This window comes from Bufo bufo, chromosome 6, assembly GCF_905171765.1.
Source record: "Bufo bufo chromosome 6, aBufBuf1.1, whole genome shotgun sequence".
Lineage (NCBI taxonomy): Eukaryota > Metazoa > Chordata > Amphibia > Anura > Bufonidae > Bufo > Bufo bufo.
The window spans coordinates 175356976-175381188 of record NC_053394.1 but is presented as its reverse complement, the minus strand read 5'-3'; the positions used below and the strand labels follow the sequence as shown (position 1 = coordinate 175381188).

The window sequence follows — 24213 nt, the reverse complement described above, 5'->3', positions numbered from 1 at the left end:
GCGTGAGAGACTCTAATGGCGGAGCCATGCGTGAGAGACTCTAATGGCGGAGCCATGCGTGAGAGACTCTAATGGCGGAGCCATGCGTGAGAGACTCTAATGGCGGAGCCATGCGTGAGAGACTCTAATGGCGGAGCCATGCGTGAGAGACTCTAATGGCGGAGCCATGCGTGAGAGACTCTAATGGCGGAGCCATGCGTGAGAGACTCTAATGGCGGAGCCATGCGTGAGAGACTCTAATGGCGGAGCCATGCGTGAGAGACTCTAATGGCGGAGCCATATATGTGTACCTAAAACGGAGAAGCCATGCGCGAGAGACTCTAATGGCGAAGCCAAGCCATACGTGAGCGATTAATGGCGGAGTCATCCGTGAGAGACTAATGGCGGAGTCACCCGTTAGGGACTAATGGCGGAGTCACCCGTGTAAAATTAAAACGGAGAAGCCATACGTGAGAGACTCTAATGGCGGATTCCCCCCTTTTTTTTTTTATAAAATATAAACCACTTATGCAGCACCAGTATGACTTGTGGACTCACATAACCAATGACCCTCTCCGATAATAAACCTAGGACGCTAACCAGCCTACAACCATATTGTACACCTAACAAACCTGAACGGTCATCGGGCCCCCGAGGCCATGAAGCCCCCCAAAGCCAAGAGACTGAACTGAATGACCTTACAGTGACAAGTAATTACAACGTGACCCAGACCTAGAGAAAAATGCATAAACATTAGTGATCCGAAACACGCGTATAAACGAAACATTAAACCAACCGCAATACTGAAACAGATGGGAGAAAAAAAAGAGCCAGAGGCATTGCAGTTTGCTAAGAGAAGACCCTTATCGTGACAAAACGAATGAACTACTGTGAAAATATAGTAGGGGCTTACTCCTATTGGCCCACTGACCGCTGGGGAGCCATTTGGTTAACTGGGGCAGGAGACCAATCTGAGTGAATACGAACCAGAAGTCAAGGAGACCAGTCTTAGTGAATGCAAACCAGGACTAAAGAACACCACAAACCCCTTTTTTTTTTTTTTTGAAGTGAACAGAAAAGTAGACCTATGGAAAGTAACAAACCACCAAGGAAAGAAACGTAAGCCTGAAAAGAAAGCAGCTATGTTTATCGGAAGAGTAGTATCAGAGCGGTGTGCTGTTTGCCTTAGTAAGAATACTGAGTAACCATGATGTAGAAATGAAAAGAAATGCAGCTTCAAGTGGAAGCAGAGTATAACACGTAATATAAGAACAAGTGGGTGAATGCAGCTCTGGATGTGAGTGGTGTCTAAAACATGGTATGGGCACAGCTCTGAGTACGAGCATGAAAAGCATGGTATAAAGCAGCGCTATGAATGCAATCTGAAGTGAGCAGAGTATTAACGTAACGCAACAGCGGACGTATGAACGCAGCTCTAGTAGTGAATGGTGTATAGGACAAAATGTAAATGCAGACACACAGACGTAATTTTGAAGGTAACAATCCTAACTACAATCATTCAACCATTAGCGCAAAACCCCCTTCGTCCCAGAACACTGCAAATCGCGGACCGCAGTGAGAGTCCTGTGCAGCAAGGTCGATGCTACCGTGAGCGCCAGCATTCACATGGCACCTTTTGCTGTTTACCCAGATGTGAACGAGCTGCCCTAAAATGCTGCAGGGTTTTTTTTTTTGTTTTTTTTAATCGACCATTGATCCATATTTACCATTACTTAACACAGCGTGCATAGCTTGAGCCCACAGCAGACACGCGCCCTGCATGTAAACTAGGTATCGGAAAACATACAACCATGCCTACTCTAAGCACATGCTACCCCAATAACTGTATGCAATGGCCCCACCAGGCCTCTGAATAGCCAGACAAAACAACACTAACAACCATCGTTTGACCATTAGCGCCCAAACTCTGCTTCATCCCAGAGCGCTACATGTCGCGGACCGCAGCGTGGGTCCCGTGCAAACAACTCCGATCCTACCATGAATACTAGCGCCCTCCTGAGACATTCTGCCGTCGCCCAGCCGTAAGGAGCCTCCACACCATGCTGCTGTATCCTAGAGCTGACCCAGAGGTAGTGAAATCAGCTGAATCAGCGTCAGCCTGGACCCACAGGTGCCTATAAATAGCCTAGTAATCAGCCATTCTGGGCCCACAGGTACGTATGAATAGCCTTGTAATCAGCCTCCCCTCCCACAAATGCAGCAACATCTTGCTTATACATGTCCTCTCATTACTGGAAGTCAGTATAAAAATTACTGTGTTTTAAGAAGGTTGGCTAGAAGAGTAGTCTGGTATAAATATTCAGAGTCATTAAGAAGTACAAAATAATGTAACCCAACCAATAATATAAAAATATACTCTTTATTATAATATCATTCTTTAACAATTTGTGTAAAGTCAGAGTTTTGAAGATAATTATACCCAGTATGAACCCTGTGATGGTTCCTAAGATGTGATTTCTGGGTAAAACATTTTCCACATTCTGAACATGAAAATGGCTTCTCTCCTGTGTGAGTTCTTAGATGTTTATTAAGTTGTGATTTCTCTGTGAAACATTTCCCACAATGTGAGCATGAAAATGGCTTCTCATCTCTGTGAATTTGTTCATGTTTATTAAGATTAGATTTCTTTTTGAAACTTTTTCCACATTCAGAACATGAAAATGGCTTTTCCCCTGTATGAGTTCTCTCATGGATAATGAGACCATACTTATTGTTGAAACATTTCCCACACTCCGAACATGAAAATGGCCTTTCTCCTGTATGAGTTCTTTGATGCTGAACAAGTATTGACTTCTGGGTGAAACTCTTCCCACAAATAAAACACAAAAATGGCCTTTCTCCTGTATGAGTTCTTTGATGTTTGACAAGAACTGATTTCTGGGTAAAACATTTGCCGCATTCCGAGCATGAATATGGTTTCTCCCCTGTGTGAATTCTCTGGTGTTCTAGAAGAGCTGATTTTTGGGTAAAACATTTCCCACATTCTGAACATGGAAATGGCTTCTCTCCTGTGTGAATTCTCTGGTGTATAACAAGATCTGATTTCTGGGTGAAACATTTCCCACAATCTGAACATAAAAAAGGCCTCTCATTACTATGAATTCTCCTGTGCATGGATAGATTAGACTGTTTTTTAAAATGTTTCCCACATTCAGGACATGGGAATATTTTACCCTCTTTGTGGTCTGCACTTTGCTGTGAAATCTCGAATAACCCAAGAGAAGGATCCTCATGACTGTAATGATCAGATGGTAGATTTTCGCTGTAAAGAACGGAGGACATATTTGAAGTAATGAAGTGTTTTTCATGAGTGTCTTTTGCAATATGGTTTTCTTCTACCTTACAATCTGGATATTTAATTAAGTGACTCTCCCACATGCTGGCGTAGTCATCTGTTGGGGAAAAAAATAAATATATTCTATTTTTTTTAACATTACAATTTGGGTCTTCATGTGTCTAGGTAGGGAGTATGTATGCTACACATCTAGCAGATGTCAATATCAATGCCCCCCTTTTTAACCCCTTCTTATATGTTTTCTCTACTTAATATTCATATGACAGCTGGCCAGAATATCACTGGGTTCCACAAAAGCTTAATTACATTGGCACATGACCTCCTTTTCCACAGAACCCATACACAAATTTTCCTACCAAGGTTAATGACCAATCTAAAAGTGTTTCTAGTGTACTACATTTACTTCACCTGCAGACTATTTCTGGACTTGTCACCACGAAATGCAGTGCAATCTACAGGCAGAATAGGAAGGGAGTTTTGTGGGGAAAAATTCATCAAAAAATATAAATTATACATTTAAGTTTCTTCTCTTACTGAGCTCAGTTGTACATGGCCATCTTATCAGTGACTGACAGCTATCTCTGTATATACACTTACACAGAGAATGCTATCAATCACTGATAATAGCTGAATGGGCCGTCTTGTGTTCAGAAAGAGCAGATATTTAAATGTACAGGTTTATTTTTCCACAAAATGTCAGTCTGTTCAGGTTCTCTTTAAACAGGATGGATTCATATAAAAAATGCACATTTCGCTGGATCATCTTCTAAATGAACATTTACCTCAGACATAAAGGTCTAGGAAAAAGTAAATTAACAATTACTATACAAACAGTTGTACCAATCATGTCTTTTATTGAGCACACTGGAGTTTGTCTAGTGCAGGAAGGAAAAGTGAACCCTTGAATTTAGGAACTTGTAGTTAGTTATCTGTTTAGCAGCATTCATCTCCAGCAAATATTTTCTGTAGCTGCAGACTTCGAGGAGGAATTTTGGACCATTCTTCCCTTGCCTTTTGTCATGCCACAGCATCTCAATAGGGTTAAGGTCAAGGTTCAGACTTGGTGATTCTAAAACAGAAATCCTTTTCAACTGTTCTTTAGTTGATTTACTTGTGCTCTTGGTGTGATTATCTTGTTACATCACCCAGCTGCCCTTACATTCTACACCTTAGAATTAATTGTGCTCTGTTCTGTTTTTTTGCGGTGCGGAGGCTCGGAATGAAATCCCACGCAAACGCTTCGTATAGCTTTCATTGGCTTCCTATCCTCACTGCTCCGTATCTTGCGGACCATTCAAGTCAATGGGTCCGCATCCGTGATAAGGAGTGCACGCGACTGGTGCCCGTATATTGGGGACTTGCTGTTCGCGGTCCGCAATACGGGCACCACAGCCATATGATCGTGTGCATGAGCCCTAAGACACATTTTGTGAAAGTTGTTTACATCAAGGCATAGTTCTCACTTACTAACTTTTCTTGAAAAGTACACCTTTATCAGTAACCAGGCTTTGTGTGCCTTTATTTAATGGACAAAGCATCTGTGAAATTGCACTGTGTGTGTTTACTCAATGTGCTCAATAATAGACATGAAAGTACAACTGTGTGTGTTATTTTGTTTATATGTATTTGGTTTGTCTGTAATTACGACATATATAACCATGAAACATCATTAATCGATTCAAAAATTTTGATAATTCCAAATGGTTCCCTTACTTGTTCTTGAAACTGTACTACACTGAACAAAAATATAAACGCAACACTTTTGGTTTCGCTCCCATTTTGCATGAGCTGAACTCAAAGATCTGAAACATTTTCCACATACACAAAAGACCCATTACTCTCAAATATTATTCACAAATCTGTCTAAATCTGTGTTAGTGAGCACTTCTCCTTTGCTGAGATAATCCATCCCACCTCACAGGTGTGGTATATCAAGGTGCTAATTAGACAGCATCAATATTGCACAGGTGTGCCTTAGACTGCCCACAATAAAAAGGTCACTCTGAAATGTGCACAGTTTTGCCTTAATGGGGAAGGGGGGGGGGGGGGGGGGGTCAGAAAACCAGTCAGTATCTGGTGTGGCCACCATTTACCTCACGCAGTGCAACACATCCCCGTCACATAGAGTTGATCAGGTTGTTGATTGTGGTCTGTGGAATGTTGGTCCACTCCTTGTCAATAGCTGTGCGCAGTTGCAGAATATTGGCAGGAACTGGAACACGCTGTCGTATACGCCGATCCAGAGCATTCCAAACATGTCCGGTGAGTATGCTGGCCATGCAAGAACTGGGATGTTTTCAGCTTCCAGGAATTGTGTACAGATCTTTGCAATATGGGGCCGTGCATTATCATTCTGCAACATGAGGTGATGGTCGTGGATGAATGGCACAACAATGGGCCTCAGGATCTCGTCACAGTATCTCGGTGCATTCAAAATGCCATTAATAAAATGCACCTGTGTTCATTTTCCATAACATACGCCTGCCCATAACATAACCCCACCGCCACTATGGGCCACTCGATCCACAACGTTGACGTCAGCAAACCGCTCACCCACACGATGCCACACACGCTGTCTGCCATCTGCTCTGAACAGTGAAATCGGGTCTCATCTGTGAACAGAATGCCTCTCCAACGTGCCAGACGCCATCGAATGTGAGCATTTGCCCACTCAAGTCAGTTACGACGACGAACTGCAGTCAGGTCCAGACACCGATGAGGATGAAGAGCATGCAGATGAGCTTTCCTGAGATGGTTTCTGACAGTTTGTGCAGAAATTCTTTGGTTATGCAAACCGATTGTTGCTGTCCGGGTGGCTGGTTTCAAATTCTCTGAAATGCCTTTGGAGACGGCTTATGGTAGAGAAATGAACATTCATTGCATGGGCAACAGCTCTGGTAGACATTCCTGCAGTCAGCATGCCAATTGCCCACTCCCTCAAACGTTTCGACATCTGTGGCGTTGTGCTGTGTGATCAAACTGCACATTTCAGGGTGACCTTTTATTGTGGGCAGTCTAAGGCACACCTGTGCAATATTGATGCTGTCTAATCAGCACCTTGATATGCCACACCTGTGATGTGGGATGGATTATCTCAGCAAAAGAGAAGTGCTCACTAACACAGATTTAGACAGACTTGTGAACAATATTTGAGAGTAATTGGTCTCTTGTGTATGTAGAAAATGTTTCCGATCTTTGAGTTCAGCTCATGCAAAATGAGAGCAAAACCGAAAGTGTTGCGTTTATATTTTTGTTCAGTGTATATTTGTTTTCCAACAAACTATCCTCCTAAGGCTACTTTCACATCAGTGCTATTTATTTCTGTTCTTCTTCTCCGTTATAGGAGCAGAAAAAACTATAATTACGGAAGTGCCGGATTCGGCACATAACTGACAGGAACAGAGCCTAACAGGTCCCATTTCTCTATAATGGGATCCATTAGGTTTCTATTCATGAGAACGTTTTTAGTGGAGAAAAAAAAAAAAAAGACTCTTCTCTCTGCTATTCTTGATGAACTGTGACACAACTCCTGAGTGCAGCCTCCAATGCAAATGTGAATGTAGCATTACTAAATTCAGATGGGTTACTGAGAACACCAGCAGAAATCAAACTCCTGTTCCAGCTGTAGAAATTTAAGTAAATATCTCCCCACACTCATGCTCCATATAGTGGCTATAGCCCATGTAAACACTAGTAAGTTCAGAGTGTCTCATTTTCTACTAGATTCCTTATTATTGCAATCCAAGCCCATTTTTCCTTTATTTTTTAAGACATGGAGGGTTTAGTCAGTCAAACTAAAACCCCATTTAGGGAATTAGGTATGGGATGTGCAGCATGTGCTACATTCTCTCCATAATATACTACTCCCTCTGCTTTCAACCAAACCAGCCTTACCACCTACATTCTCCATAGGGTACTTACATGGTAATGGCCACTACCAACAAATAGCAGTTTCAGGCATCAGCCGACATCGGAAATTATACAGAGAATGGGAAAAGTGAACTGGAGCTGAGCTACATTACGGAGCCTTCCGTCCACTGTATAGTTTACGCCACTGCTGGCTGCCCAAAACAGCTGATCGGTGGGGGTGCAGATACTGATGACCTATCCTAAGGATAGCCCATCAATATCTATTCCCTTGTAAACCTCTTTAATGATGCAAGTGTTAAGCTGGTTTGGCTGATTAAGGGCTCATGCACACGATCGTATATATTTTGTGGTCCGCAAAACACGGATCCGCAAAAATTACAGATGATGTCTGTGTGACATCCATATTGCATCAGTTTTTTTTTGCGGAACCATTGTAACAATGCCTATCCTTGTCAACAAAATGGGCAAGAATAGGACAGGTTCTATCTTTTTCTGAGGAATGACCATGTGGACATAAGCAAAGCAATGTAATTTCCAACTTTTTTGCGGACTCAATGAAGTGAATGGTTCCGCATACGGGCCGCAGAAAAACCCAGAACGGACATGGAAAGAAAATATGTTTGTGTTTATGAGCTCTAAGGCAGAGGTAGTAGTATATTTTGGACAGCATGTACAGTAGCACATAGTGCACGTCCCATATATAATGCCCTAAACTGGATTTCCATTTTTGTATGCAATATGGTAGACTGCAGGTGAATCAATCAGTGATGCTACAAAAATCGCAATGTAGCCCTAACCTAACTGGAAAACTTTAACCCAACTAGAAAAATTTAATTAAATCACGATTTATATATTGTTTTATTTGAATATTGTTTTGTTTGCATTATGCTCTTTTAGTTAAACCTAAACCTTAGTGGTTACTACTCACCTGAGCAAACACCTAGACGAACCTCGTCCCCCTCACACGACTGATGATCCCACGCATACATCTGTTCTTCTCCTACAATAACTTCAACTTTAATGTTGGTCAGATCTTTTTCCTGATTAAAAAGGTGAAGCAAATGACATACAATTCAGGGGACAGTTGAAGAAACTAAGCAAAGCCAATTGTCACGGACGTTCCCGTGGCAGGTACCAGGAGATCGGAGAGACTGGCAACTTGTGGGTTAAATTGACACGTTCACTGTGGATCTTATTGTGTCTGTGTTTTGGTGAATGCCACACCCCTTGCTTCAGGTGTTGCTTGTTGGTGATTTGCCTTTCCCATAAGTAGCCGCTTCTCACTCTTGGAGGTGCGGTTTATAGATTTTCTTCCTGCCTTCTAACTAGCTGGTCGGTTGTACCCTGTGGTGCTTCTGGAGTTGCCAGTTTTCTACTTTCAGATAAGTCTTGTCTTTTCTTATTGTTTTGTGTTTGTTATATTCCCTATTGTTTGTATCTGGGCATGGGACAGAGACTTCCATTCGTCCATCTGGGGAGGAATGGGTTGTCTCTGGTCCTAACCTCATTCCAGGGCCTTATAGGGATATAAGGGCCTAGGTATACAGCATATGAATATTCCTACCTTCAAGGTCTATTCATATTGATAGGAAGTTAGGGCCCGGATTAGTGTTGTTTAGGATGTGACCTGTTTCTTCCCTAGTTTCCTGGCCCAGTTACTGTTCCCCTTCCCTCCTGTGTTCAGTGTGGAGTTTCCCCCCACACTGATTGAGACACCAATATTAACAGCTTAAGGACTCAGCGATTTTCAGTTTTTTTTTGTTTTTTACTTCCTGCCTTACCAGAGCCATAACCTTTTTATTTTTCTATTTACATAGCCATATGAGTGTGACGCTTCGCGATCTCGGAAATACGAAGAAATTGCGAATGCATCATGTTCTAAAATCACAATCACCAGAGCCCTCTCCTGCACACAAAGAGTTAAAACTTTCCTATACAGCTCACAGAGCAGAGGTTAATTAGCAAACCCTGGCCAAAGATTCCTACTGACCCCCTGTCAGGTTATACATCCATCAATCTGATATCTTAATGACAAAACCTCATAAACGGACCTTCTCTCTAGTCTGAGCGGCCCCAACACAGCATGAGTTTTCACACTCCTTAAGCCTGGTCAGACCTTCAAAAGAGAAGGACAGATCCTTATCACACAGCTGGTTGGTACAAGAAGGAAGATGACCTTAAGGTCACCTCCAATCCATAGACTTCATAATTTTCCCATATTTCCTTCATATTTCTTGGGTTAGGAAAATACGAAATGAACATCTCTTCAGAAAATGTTTCGGTTCTTCTAACACACCGCAAGTCAATTGGAAAATCCCGCTCTGAGATATAACGGTTCTCAGGCACCCTGTATTATCTTCCAGTCATATTTGGTATCAGATGATGCGTAAAATTGTCCTGATTATAAATTTCTTAATTTGACCTACGGGTATGGAGAAACTGGCAAAGCCAAGATTCTGCCAGATTTTCTCCCTCTCAGGGCAAGAACTGCCCCTCTTCCAATTACACAAGGCTGGGCTTGTACGTGTCATAGCCACTCCCAGCTACAGAGTGGGTAAAACACAGTGACCCACTCAGGTCCTGGTCCTTCACCTACCATCTGAAGTCGATTAACATCATGACCGCCCGCTGGACACGGGCACACCGCCATCTTGGATTATTCCTTGCAAAGACTTTATCTGTTACTGGACACTACCACGGTAATTCTGAACTTACAGACATTCTACTCCTTTCCATCTCTTACCTATTTCCATCCAACCAATCTGTTCGACTGGCAGGTATATTTATCTGTCAGTTTTAATGTATATTTTTGTGTATAGTTTTTAAAATAAACTTTTTTTGCAGTTTTCTCCTTTGCATGCTGCTTCTCTACTTCTCACACCTATAGCAACCGGCTCAAAATAAGTATGTGTGCTACGCCAACATACTAGATTAGCAACACCAATAAACAAACATAGCACAGCTAATAATGAATATACTTCTTTTCAACAATAGACTAGATAAAAATACAAATACATACAATGCAGCAGCGGAAAAAAAACACACAGGATATGTACAGAATCACAGTCTGGATAACATGATAGAAAATGTAATAAATGGATGGGTCATAAAAGGTACAAAAATCAATGTAGGTGACAAGTACCCAAACAGGTAAAAAGTGAAAAAAGTCCTGACCTCAGACCCATAAAACAATACACTGTGCCAAATACATATAAATATATAAAGTTCAACATGCAAAATACAAAGAAATGTCAGTGTAAATAGACAAGGTAATAAATAAATAAATAATAAATACCACAGTGATAGTCAGTAGCCCCGACGTGCGTTTCGCGTATAGCTTCCTCAAGGGGTGTATGTGTAAAGTGCTAACAGGGTACCTTTTATATATACCAAAATAAATTAAATAACTAACAGCTGGGGAAAGAGGTTATGTGTGGCCACACAGAAGCGTTGCGCGTGCGTTCCACAGTGGAACGCACTGCGTCACTTCCTCTTCAGATAAAAACAAAAGGAGCACAATATTATAGATGAAATCGATTATATAGATACATGATGTAATCAATCTAAAAGGGGAGAGTGAGCAGTATGAAAATCGATACAGTACATACACAACAGGAAGAAAGGCAGTGAAAGTTGGGTGTCTCGTTCTAAAGTGGAACGCATGGAGCCGGTCATGTGACCAATAGAACGCACACGCAGGAGACCCGGAAGTCCCAACTCAACAACCTCCGCTCAAGCAATACAATTACAACGACCCTCACATAAGTCCACATACAATGAATATAATTGATTAATGAGCTTAAATAGATAGAAAAGCCCAAAGCTTGAGTAGATAAATAAATAAATAAACAAATAGCAATCCAAATTCATAAAAATGTATATAAATGACAAATACAAGATAACACCAAATAAAAAAGGAGAGAGGGGGACAACATATAATGTAAAAAAGTGAACATCGTCAAAAGGAGGGGAAATAGGTGTTAATAAAAATAACAATAAATATGATAATAAATATAAAAAAGTGAAAATAAGTGAACAAAAGGTGTATGAAAAATGAAAAAAATAAATATATATATACATATATATATATGCGCGAGTGTAGAAAAAAATCTATATATATATATATATATATATATACAGTACAGACCAAAAGTTTGGACACACCTTCTCATTCAAAGAGTTTTCTTTATTTTTATGACTATGAAAATTGTAGATTCACACTGAAGGCATCAAAACTATGAATTAACACATGTGGAATTATATACATAACAAACAAGTGTGAAACAACTGAAAATATGTCATATTCTAGGTTCTTCAAAGTAGCCACCTTTTGCTTTGATTACTGCTTTGCACACTCTTGGCATTCTCTTGATAAAACTTCAAGAGGTAGTCCCCTGAAATGGTCTTCACTTCACAGGTGTGCCCTGTCAGGTTTAATAAGTGGGATTTCTTGCCTTATAAATGGGGTTGGGACCATCAGTTGCATTGAGGAGAAGTCAGGTGGATACACAGCTGATAGTCCTACTGAATAGACTGTTAGAATTTGTATTATGGCAAAAAAAAGCAGCTAAGTAAAGAAAAACGAGTGGCCATCATTACTTTAAGAAATTAAGGTCAGTCAGTCAGCCGGAAAATTGGGAAAACTTTGAAAGTAAGGGCTATTTGACCATGAAGGAGAGTGATGGGGTGCTGCGCCAGATGACCTGGCCTCCACAGTCACCGGACCTGAACCCAATCGATATGGTTTGGGGTGAGCTGGACCACAGAGTGAAGGCAAAAGGGCCAACAAGTGCTAAGCATCTCTGGGAACTCCTTCAAGACTGTTGGAAGACCATTTCAGGGGACTACCTCTTGAAGCTCATCAAGAGAATGCCAAGAGTGTGCAAAGCAGTAATCAAAGCAAAAGGTGGCTACTTTGAAGAACCTAGAATATGACATATTTTCAGTTGTTTCACACTTGTTTGTTATGTATATAATTCCACATGTGTTAATTCATAGTTTTGATGCCTTCATAGTCATGAAAATAAAGAAAACTCTTTGAATGAGAAGGTGTGTCCAAACTTTTGGTCTGTACTGTATATATATATATATAAAAATACATGTACATATATGTGTAAAATGAAGACAAAACACACGTGAGAAGAGTGAAAAGTGAAAAAAAATTATATATATATACTGTATATATTTTATTATTCTATTGTTAAACACTCAAGTAGATTCTTGACTCTCCCTTTGATCCTTCTATGTGTAGGCTCATCCCAATTCCAATGGCAAGGAAATATCTCTTGAAATCGGGGATCCAATCGAATAAAATGAGTGCCACACCTAACAGATAATGAAAGGACAACATTTAAATTAAAACCAAAAATAAAAATCAAGACGTACATAGAACCATAAATACAGGCAAAATTGCCTACATATTCATCATACCCCCAGTATGATCAAAAACTGAAAGTAAAATTATGCACAAGAACAACACATCAATGTCAACAAGAATAAGATATATAAAGGATGTAAAGAATATATCAAAAAGGCGTGGCGGAAAAACAATTATAGAAATGGAGCAAAGCTTAAACCCTCATTTAGGCCATAGGGAGTAACAGTATTCAACTCAAAGATCCATTTAGCTTCACGTTGGGCCAGGAAACGTTTCCAATTCCCTCCCCTGCTGCCAACAAAAATTGTGTTCATCCCTCTTACCTTCAAAAGGGAACCATCGCATGCATGGTGGATCTTAAAGTGACGTAGAATCGTCTAAAGGCAGGTCTGATTATTTTCATCCAGAGCAGCCTGTATACCCAAGACATGTTCCCTAGTACGGCGTTTAAGTTCACGTGATGTCAAGCCCACATATTGAAGACCACATGGACAACTTGCAACGTAGACCACGCCAATGGTATTGCACGTAATAGTGTGAGTGATTTGATAAGTCTTGTTGCCCGTAGAGTCTGTAAAACAAGTTGTAGTTAAAATATTGGAGCAAGCGATACAATTCCCGCAGGGACGACATCCCCATTTAGGGCCCTCAGAGCCAAATAATCTAGGGGGATTAAAGCCTTGATAATGACTGTGACCCAAAGCATCCCGGACATTGTTTTCTTGTCGAAAGGTAAGGGAGGGTTTAGTAGGTAAGTATTGTTTCAATGTGAAGTCCATACTCCAATGTTTCTTCAAAACTGATTAAAAAAAAATCAATATGACCCTAGTTGTATGTGGTGATGAAACGTACCATATTATTCAGAGGATTCTTTGTTGTTTTCGGACATTCCTGTAGAAGTGCATCACTTCTCGACTGTTTAGCTCAAAAGTAACCCCTCTTCAATGAGGATTCACTGTAACCTCTTTCCCTAAATCTTTTAGTCAACTCCTGGGCTCGTGTTTCAAACAGGTCATCACGAGAACATATTCTCCTGAGCCATAGGAATTGACCAATAGGGATGCCATCAATTAATTTCCTTGGATGAGATGATTTTGCATGTAGGAGACTATTGACAGAGGTAGGTTTTCGGTAAAGATCTGTATATACAGTTGCAAGAAAAAGTTGGTGAACCCTTTGGAATGATATGGATTTCTGCACAAATTGGTCATAAAATGCGATCTGATCTTCATCTAAGTCACAACAATAGACAATCACAGTCTGCTTAAAATAATATCACACAAAGAATTAAATGTTACCATGTTTTTATTGAACACACCATGTAAACATTCACAGTGCAGGTGGAAAAAGTATGTGAACCCTTGGATTTAATAACTGGTTGAACCTCCTTTGGCAGCAATAACTTCAACCAAACGTTTCCTGTAGTTGCTGATCAGACGTGCACAACGGTCAGGAGTAATTCTTGACCATTCCTCTTTACAGAACTGTTTCAGATCAGCAATATTCTTGGGATGTCTGGTGTGAATCGCTTTCTTGAGGTCATGCCACAGCATCTCAATCGGGTTGAGGTCAGGATTCTGACTGGGCCACTCCAGAAGGCGTATTTTCTTCTGTTTAAGCCATTCTGTTGTTGATTTACTTCTATGCTTTGGGTCGTTGTCCTGTTGCAACACCCATCTTCTGTTGAACTTCAGCTGGTGGACAGATGGCCTTAAGTTCTCCTGCAAAATGTCTTGATAAACTTGGGAATTAATTTTTCCTTCGATGATAGCAATCCGTCCAGGCCCTGACGCAGCAAAGAAGCCCCAAACCATGATGCCCCCACCACCATACTTCACAGTTGGGATGAGGTTTTGATGTTGGTGTGCTGTGACTCTTTTTCTCCACACATAGTGTTGTGTGTTTCTTCCAAACAACTCAACTTTGGTTTCATCTGTCCACAGAATATTTTGCCAGTACTGCTGTGGAACATCCAGGTGCTCTTGTGCAAACTGTAAACGTGCAGCAATGTTTTTTTTTTGACAGCAGTGGCTTCCTCTGTGGTATCCTCCCATGAAATCCATTCTTGTTTAGTGTTTTACATATCGTAGATTCGCTAACAGGGATATTAGCATATGGCAGAGACTTTTGTAAGTCTTTAGCTGACACTCTAGGATTCTTCTTCACCTCTTGCAGTCATCTTTACAGGATGGCCACTCCTAGGGAGAGTAGCAGCAGTGCTGAACTTTCTCCATTTATAGACAATTTGTCTTACCGTGGACTGATGAACAGCAAGGCTTTTGGAAATACTTTTATAACACTTTCCAGCTTTATGCAAGTCAACAATTCTTAATCGTAGGTCTTCTGAGAGCTCTTTTGTGCGAGGCATCATTCACATCAGGCAATGCTTCTTGTGAAAAGCAAACCCAAAACTGGTGTGTGTTTTTTATAGGGCAGGGGAGCTGTAACCAACACCTCCAATCTCATCTCATTGATTGGACTCCAGTTGGCTGACACCTCACTCCAATTAGCTCTTGAAGATGTAATTAGTCTAGGGGTTCACATACTTTTTACACCTGCACTGTGAATGTTTACATGGTGTGTTCAATAAAAAACATGGTAACATTTAATTCTTTGTGTGTTATTAGTTTAAGCAGACTGTGATTGTCTATTGTTGTGACTTAGATGAAGATCAGATCACATTTTATGACCAATTTGTGCAGAAATCCATATCATTCCAAAGGGTTCACATACTTTTTCTTGCAATTGTATATACAGATCTTTACCGAAAACCTACCTCTGTCAATAGTCTCCTACATGCAAAATCATCTCATCCAAGGAAATTAATTGATTGCATCCCTATTGGTCAATTCCTATGGCTCAGGAGAATATGTTCTCGTGATGACCTGTTTGAAACACGAGCCCAGGAGTTGACTAAAAGATTTAGGGAAAGAGGTTACAGTGAATCCTCATTGAAGAGGGGTTACTTTTGAGCTAAACAGTCGAGAGGGGATGCACTTCTACAGGAATGTCCGAAAACAACAAAGAATCCTCGGAATAATATGGTACGTTTCATCACCACATACAACTAGGGTGATATTGATTTTTTTTTATCAGTTTTGAAGAAACATTGGAGGATCCTGTGTATGGACTCCACATTGAAACAATACTTACCTACTAAACCCTCTCTTACCTTTCGACGAGAAAACAATGTCCGGGATGCTTTGGTTCACAGTCATTATCAAGGCTTTAATCCCCCTAGATTATTTGGCTCTGAGGACCCTAAATGGGGATGTCGTCCCTGCGGGAATTGTATCGCTTGCTCCAATATTTTAACTACAACTTGTTTTACAGACGCTACGGGCAACAAGACTTATCAAATCACTCACACTATTACGTGCAATACCATTGGCGTGGTCTACGTTGCAAGTTGTCCATGTGGTCTTCAATATGTGGGCTTGACATCACGTGAACTTAAACGCCGTACTAGGGAACATGTCTTGGGTATACAGGCTGCTCTGGATCAAGATGATCAGACCTGCCTTAAGACGATTCTACGTCACTTTAAGGTTCACCATGCATGCGATGGTTCCCTTTTGAAGGTAAGAGTGATGAACAGGATTTTTGTTGGCAGCAGGGGAGGGAATTGGAAACGTTTCCTGGCCCAACGTGAAGCTAAATGGATCTTTGAGTTGAATACTGTTACTCCCTATGACCTAAATGAGGGTTTAAGCTTTGCTTCATTTCTATAATTGTTTTTCCGCCATACCATTTTGATATATTCTTTACATCCTTTATATATCTTATTCTTGTTGATATTGATGTGTTGTTCTTGTGCATATTTTTGCTTTCATGTTTTGATCATACTGGGGGTATAATGAATATGCAGGCAATTTTGCCTGTATTTATGGTTCTGTGTACGTCTTGATTTTTATTTTTGGTTTTAATTAAATGTTGTCCTTTTATTATCTGTTAGGTCTGGCACTCATTTTATTCGATTGGATCCCCGATTTCAAGAGATATTTCCTTGCCATTGGAATTGGGATGAGCCTACACATAGAAGTATCAAAGGGAGAGTCAAGAATCTACTTGAGTGTTTAACAATAGTGTGACGAGACCAATCTCGCCACATTGCATTGGAGAAGCCTGGTTGCCCGCCTGCTCCCTTTAGACTATGGCCCCATGTTGAAACGCTTGATTTTCCCCTGCAAAGACATGAAAGCCGGGTCATTTTGTACTTGCCCTATTTGCACAGTGATACCCCAGATAGCTATGCCATGGAGCCCATTCGGATAATGAAAGACTATGTGAAAGACTTTGGCTCCATGACGATTCTACTGTATTCGTTTAGTCTGAGTGCCATTAACCTAATAATATGCGCTCAGACCAGAGCTATCTGGGGATATGTTAAATGTCTATGTTTTATGCAATAGCTGCACAGTTAAATATTTTTATGTCTTTTATTGTCTTTTGCTACCATGTGGCTAATGGAGTTTTGCCTCTGCCCTAGGAGATAAATTGGATTACTTCCCAATTGTCTCCAGGACAGAAGACATTGTGTAAAACTGTGTATTCTCCTGCCTGTGATAATTACATTAACCCATTGTGTAAGGTAATTGTATCACAGGCAGAGGGGAGGATTTTGTGTGGGAGTGTCTGAGTGTATTGTACGGGGTTACTGGTTGTTTTACAAAACCCTGTGGGTGGTACTAATGTGTATATAAGAACAATAAACCCACAGCTCTGGCTGTCCACTGCTTAACCCTCAACACGACGCCTTGTCTCGTTCTTGGGGGGGATTTATTCATTTATTGTATGCTGTTCCAGTTCGACTGCTAGGAGTGTAAACCTTTCATATGGTTTTTCCTATTCGGCTGTATGCAGCATTCATATGGTTTCCAGTTCGACAGATTGGTGTCTTTAGTAGCTGCCTTTGCATCTGAAAAGGTAATATCTCTTAAACGGCGTTAACCCCCTTTTATGCCCAGGGTGCCGTTACAAATAGAATAATAAATATAAATGTTATTTTTTTTCACTCTTCTCACGTGTGTTTTGTCTTCATTTTACACATATATGTACATGTTACATAAAATATTGAATCCGCAGCACTTCCAGAAAAACGTGAGTTTACTCACCAAAACTCACGTTTTTCTAGAAGTGCTGTGGAATTCAATATTATATTTTTTATTTTTTTTTCATTTTTCATACACCTTTTATTCACTTATTTACACTCTTTTTATATTTATTTTCATTTTTATTTACACCTATTCCCCCTCCTCTTGACGATGTTCACTTTTTTACATTATATGTTGTCCCCCTCTCTCGTTTTTTATTTGGTGTTATCTTGTATCGGTCATTTATATACATTTTTATGAATTTGGATTGCTATTTGTTTATTTATTTATTTATCTACTCAAGCTGGGCTTTTCTATCTATTTAAGCTCATTAATCAATTATATTTATTGTATGTGGACTTATGTGAGGGTCGTTGTAATTGTATTGCTTGAGCGGAGGTTGTTGAGTTGGGACTTCCGGGTCTCCTGCGTGTGCGTTCCATTGGTCACATGACCGGCTCCATGCGTTCCACTTCAGAACGAGATACCCAACTCTCACTGCCTTTCTTCCTGTTGTGTATGTACTGTAGCGATTTTCATACTGCTCGCTCTCCCCTTTTAGATTGATTACATCATGTATCTATATAATCGATTTCATCTATAATATTGGGCTCCTTTTGTTTTTATCTGAAGAGGAAGTGACGCAGTGCGTTCTTTCCCCAGCTGTTAGTTATTTAATTTATTTTGGTATATATAAAAGGTACCCTGTTAGCACTTTACACATACACCCCTTGAGGAAGCTATACGCGAAACGAGCGTCGGGGCTACTGACTTTCACTCTGGTATTTATTACCGTGTCTATTTACACTGCCATTTCTTTGTATTTTGCATGTTGCACTTTATATATTTATATGTACTTGGCACAGCGTATTGTTTTATGAGTCTGAGGTCAGGACTTTTTTCACTTTATACCTGTTTGGGTATTTGTCACCTACATTGATTTTTGTTCCTTTTATGACCCATCCATTTATTACATTTTCTATCATGTTATCCAGACTGTGATCCTCTACATATCCTGTTTGTTGGTTTTTTCCACTGCTGCATTGTATGTATTTGTATTTTTATCTAGTCTATTGTTGAAATAAAGTATATTCATTATTAGCTGTGCTATGCTTGTTTATTGGTGTTGCTAATCTAGTATGTTGGCGTAGCACACATACTTATTTTGAGCCGTTGCTATAGGTGTGAGAAGTAGAGATGCAGCATGCAAAGGAGAAAACTGCAAAAATGTCAGATGTAACAGTGAGATATAGTGCTATCGCTAATGTATACAAACATGGCAGCTTATTCTGAAACGTTATCTGATAGTTTAGTTGTGCTTTAATTAATACAATATATTAGAGGGAATCTGATCATCTACCTGATTCTCCCACAGGTTATTATTTCCTTCTGAAGAATGCTTGGCATAAGGTGGATTGGCAAAACTTCTGGATGTGTTTCTTTTAAAAGATACATCTGCAAGAAAAGTACATAGATGATGGTTTTTAAGTGCACTAATAATAGTAAGAAAGGTATCTGGATTCATAATAAAAGAAAATGAAATCTACAGGACACATATATGGCCACACTAAAACAGTTTTGGGAGAGGCTGACATTTCGCAATCATTTGAATATCCTTCACAATATCACTGAGCCACACTATAGACACTGAAGAACCACGTAAAGCCAAGCTTGAGCACTTTCAATAACAGCATCTGAAGAAAAACTAATATGTACAAATATGTATGTAGTATGACTATGAAGGAACCTAGCCCTGTCAATCAAAGATAGGAAAGGAACTGGCAGAAGAAACAGGAGGAGCAAGGGTGCACAGAGTGCCTTGTCTCCCCCCTCAATGCACTTAAAGGGGTATTCCCATCTCAGACATCAATGGCATATTGCTAGCATATGCTATCAATGTCACATAAGTGTGGGTCCCACCTCTGGAATCTGCTCCTATCTCCAGGACAGGCCCCCCAAAGTGAAGGAGGGTGCAACACACAAGTATGGAATGATGGCAGTGCTCTCCACTAACCTGAATGGGACTTCCGAAAATAGCCGAGCGCACTCGCTCAACTATTTTCAGAAGTCCCTTGGCAGCAAATGGAGAACATGCGCGGTGCACTCTCCTTCACTTCAGGGGCCCTGACCTACAGATAGATGGGGGTCCCAGAGGTGGGACCTGCACTTATCTGACATTGATGACATATCATACCAATATGCCATCAATGTGATGGGTATAACCCCTTAACTGCTCATTTGCACATGGATAAAAAGTACCTTTTCTCCAGAATGTTAATTTTGAATTGTTCTGGTTATATGAATTTATTCCCTATCTAAATGATAGAGAATAACTATTAGATCGGTGGGGATCTTACAGCTGGGAACCCCACCAATCACAAGAATGGTGGCCTCACAACCATGGAGCCCCCAAAGCGAACTGAGTGGCCGGTCTGGCATGAGCCGCTCCATTCATTTCTATAAGGTTATCGAAGAAATCCGAGTAAAGCGATATGCTGTCTCTGGAACGCCAATAGAAATGTATGGAGCAGCTGCGCGCATGCCTGACCAACCACTCCGTTCATTTCAGGGGGGCTTCACTGGGTATGGGGCCCCTGTTCTTGTGATTGGTAGGGATCCCAGTGATCTAAAAGAAAGATTAAAAGAGAGGCTTAGGGATGATCTAAATGACTATGTACGCATGTATCAAAACAGTTCAAGGATCTACCCAATGATCCTAGGGGTGTAACCATCATAAAGGGATATCCAATACATCTACAGCAGTATTTCCCAAACTCTTTGCCATGGGAGAACGTCTGATAATATTTTTTGACATTAACAGGGCTTCTTTACTGTAAGTGCAGAGAGACACTGGAACTTTCTGCCAAAAGAAGTTTTCAAGGTTAAATGGATTTTCCGAGATTCAGATATTCATGACCTATCCTAATATCAGATCAGTGGGGATCCCAGGTGTCGGCGCTGCCTCCTCCCAGCTTACCAGGCTCAGCGCTGTACATTGTATAGGAGCTGTGCTTGGTATTCACTTGAATAGGACTGAGCTGTGCCTAGTCCACATGACGTCATTCTCCCAGGAAGAGGCTGCGGCACTCAACAAAGCGCTGTGGTCTCCTTAAACAGTTGATCGGTGGAGGTGCCGGATCCCCAAAATTGATATTGATGACCTATCCTGAGGATACAGCATCAATAACTGGAACCCCTTTAAATAATTGAAAACATTTGAAAAGGGTCCTGGACGCCTTTCTTGATAGTATTACAAGTTATGATTATTTTATCCCTTATTTTGCTGTATTTATACAAGTGTGTTCTGGGTACGTTTTAAAGAATCTATAGACCTGCCTTACAGTGTGTTAACCCTTTGACTACCGGACACCTTACTCACCTGGGATAATATCTATTGAAACTTCCTCCTCCTTACAAAGCTGATCACCCCATGCATACATGTCTTCTTCTACAATTGAGTTGGTTCCAGTATTAGTCAGATTTTGACCCTAAATAAAAATGTGAAATAATAAATGCACAATTCAGAAGAAGACCGTTGAAGTAAACAGGACTGAAATATTGAAATCCAAAGGGATGTTCCATGATTAATGTAAAAAAAATCAAAATCAAGCATCATATAGTACTTGACAATCTCCTTCTAACAAAGCTAGAACTGGTACCTCACATACAGGTCCAGAGATCTCCCCATTCATTGCTCCAACTGCTCTGCTGGAATTATTTCAGGCTGGCAGCTAAAGGGGTGTGCCCTTTCTCAGCGGGGTGCCCTTTCTACCGCAGGTCTCTCCCTGTAACCGTCACAGCTTTTAACACACAGCCGAGCATGGAAAACTAAGTAAAGGAGTAGACAGCACTAACAGATTCATTTTTTTTGAATAACTGAGTGGCTATACTAAAATTTTAATTACATGCAATTACAAAAGTATTCAGATCCAGGTGCTGGTTTGAAAATGAAGAATATTTTTGTGGGAAAACCTCCTTAACACAATAACAACATTTCTCTGGTCAAATATAGCATTTGGTGAGATCTTAGCTCCATCTACCTGATAGTTCTGTGGGAAATCCTGTGGATAGATAGGACTGGGACAATTTTGTGGTGCGTTTCTCTTACTTGGTCCATCTGTAGCAAACAAACACACACAGTGACAGTTTACGTGAAGTGACGGTACCCTAAAAGCTCCCCTACAATCTGTGAAGATCTCCTCTTACCTGCTAAAGAGGAGGGATGGTGATTCTCAATCATGATATCATTGTAGAGATCCTTGTGTCTTTCTAAATACTCCCACTCCTCCATGGAGAAATAGACAGCAATGTCCTGACATCTGATAGGAACCTGACAGAATGATACAGACATCATCGAGTACCTCCTGTGATGCTGCTATTTATTCTCCCAGTGTTCCCAGCAGAGCTCACCTCTTCTGTCAGCAGCTCAATGATCTTGTAGGTGACTTCTAGGATCTTCTCATTATTCATTCTTTCATGTATCACTGAATGGGCTGGGGGCACATTGATGGGGCTCTGGGTCCTGCTGCCACATCTTGGTAAATGTGGTTGGCCCCTGGGTGTCCCACATTTTTCAGATGTCTTCCTTACTACGGTGTAATCCTATGAATAGAGGAACACGCTGACACCACAGAGTACATACCCAGAACCCCTCAGCCTCCTGTTTGTTTTACTAACAGACTGGATAGTGACAAGTCCAAAAATCACTCTCCGAGGTCATGTCCCTGCTTTATCAATACAGATAAGTGATATAGTGAAGACATATGTCATAATTTCCATGATAACTCACCTCTCCAGTCACAAGGTAGATGATTTCAATGGTAAGTTTTAATATCCTTTCAGCCAATGTGTTCTTGTCCTGGTCCACGGATTGTGGATCAGTAGGGAAAAGGACCATTATCTCGTCAGTGGTAGAGGGTCCTACATGAAAACAGTTAATCTAAAAGCAGGTTGGGGAGATTTATCAAACTGGTGTAAAGGAAAACGGCTTTGTTGCTCATAGCAACCAATTCAATTCTACCTTTCATTTTCCAAAGGAGCTCTGAAAAATGAAATGTGGAATCTGATTGGTTGCTATGGGCAACTAAGTCAGTTCTACATTACACCAATTTAATAAATCTCCCCAGTCAGTAAGACATCTCATACGTAATGATATAATTATCATTATATATATGATAATCATGATGCTTGTCCTTGGAGACAATGGAGGGGTCTAGGTATTACCAGACAGCTGTCCATAACACAGTATAACGGTATATACATGATGTATGCATCCTTACAACATCCCATGATAGAATAACACCATTGTGAGACTGCACAAGGTTCTCACGTATTACAGCTCATTCAGTCTCATAGTCTTCACACTCTCCCTGTGTTATCTGAACAACAGGATAATTCTGAATCTAAGAGAAATGTTCTAGTACATGTCCTGAACCTGGATTAAAACAACCAGGGGCAATTTGTTTCTCCAGTAATCAAATGGTGGCCAGAATGATCGTAACTAAACAACGTATCATAGTTGGGGAACAGAACGCGTAGTGCCCTGGGAGTCATATCCACCTTTTGAGCCTGCTCCATATATTCCCTGGCCACCCATATCCATCATAGGTCATTAATGGGTTAAATGAGTCGGCCAGGAAAGGGATTTTTTTAGAAACTCGCTCCCGCTGATCCTGTTCCAATACTCTGGGTCTCTACTTCTTAGTCCCAGCTCAACATGGTTAGCTCCCTCCCCCCTCCCCCACACGGATAGCTGTCTCCCTCTTTCACCACCACTCACTACTGACACAGTGGTGGGTAGTACGCTGGGCAGTAGTGTCAGTAGTTGAACTGGGTAGTGAGTGGTGTGAAAGAGGGAGCGAGCCAACACTGTGAGTAGTGATAACTTAAGTGGGTTTGTGGTCCACATTTTGCAGCTAAGTTTAGGACCTGCGCTACATTTCTGCAGAACAGACATATGACGCAGAAAGCACATAGATGATCCATGTGCCTTCCGCAACCCTATATCTGTTCCACAAAGTATGGGACATGTATTCTTGGCCACAAAATGCAGACCACAGACCCATTGAAGCATATTAGGGGTTAAATGCCCGGGACTGCAGTTGTCTCCTGCAGCAGGGTGTCAGCCTGGTGGGCAGAACCTCTGCTTTCCCTCCATCCCAGCCCCCTTACCCCCTCTCTGAAGCTACACCGCTCTATCCTCATCCGTAATAATAGGAAATTCTGTAACCTTTTCCATGACCTCTTTGTGTAATTATGTCATCATCATTTCTGATGTATACATTTAATGGGGGAAACCATAAATCGGAATTCATCTCCCCTACTAATAAAACAAGAAGGGACTCTTCACATGCTGCCTATTGTGTCCCATTGTCAGGAGACACATACATACACACTGTATACAGAAGACATACATATCTATAGAGATACAAAGTATAACCATATACATAAGAGGGTAACAATGAATAGAACACATCCCCTCACCACTAATTCAGCCATACCTTTCCAGCTGCTACAGACTGAAGGACCTTTGATGATGTCACAATCATATGATCAGTCACATGAGAGGAGGAGAATAC

At 40.8% G+C, this 24213-nt stretch overlaps 1 protein-coding gene across 2 annotated transcripts; it reads right to left on the bottom strand.

Moving 5' to 3' along the window:
• Nucleotides 1–2352: 2352 nt before the first annotated feature.
• Nucleotides 2353–24213, bottom strand: LOC121005284 (zinc finger protein 383-like). 2 transcript variants are annotated; one of them, XM_040437924.1, is made up of 9 exons: nucleotides 24136–24213; nucleotides 22425–22555; nucleotides 22046–22237; nucleotides 21842–21965; nucleotides 21676–21752; nucleotides 21015–21123; nucleotides 18996–19090; nucleotides 8094–8205; nucleotides 2353–3392 (listed from the first exon to the last, which is right to left on the bottom strand). In XM_040437924.1, exons 2-9 carry the CDS (start codon nucleotides 22530–22532, stop codon nucleotides 2371–2373), a joined length of 1839 nt encoding a protein of 612 aa, XP_040293858.1. In that variant the 5' UTR covers nucleotides 22533–22555; nucleotides 24136–24213; the 3' UTR covers nucleotides 2353–2370. The 2 variants fall into 2 exon arrangements, with proteins under 2 accessions (XP_040293858.1, XP_040293859.1); XM_040437925.1 differs by having other exon boundaries at nucleotides 3378–4092.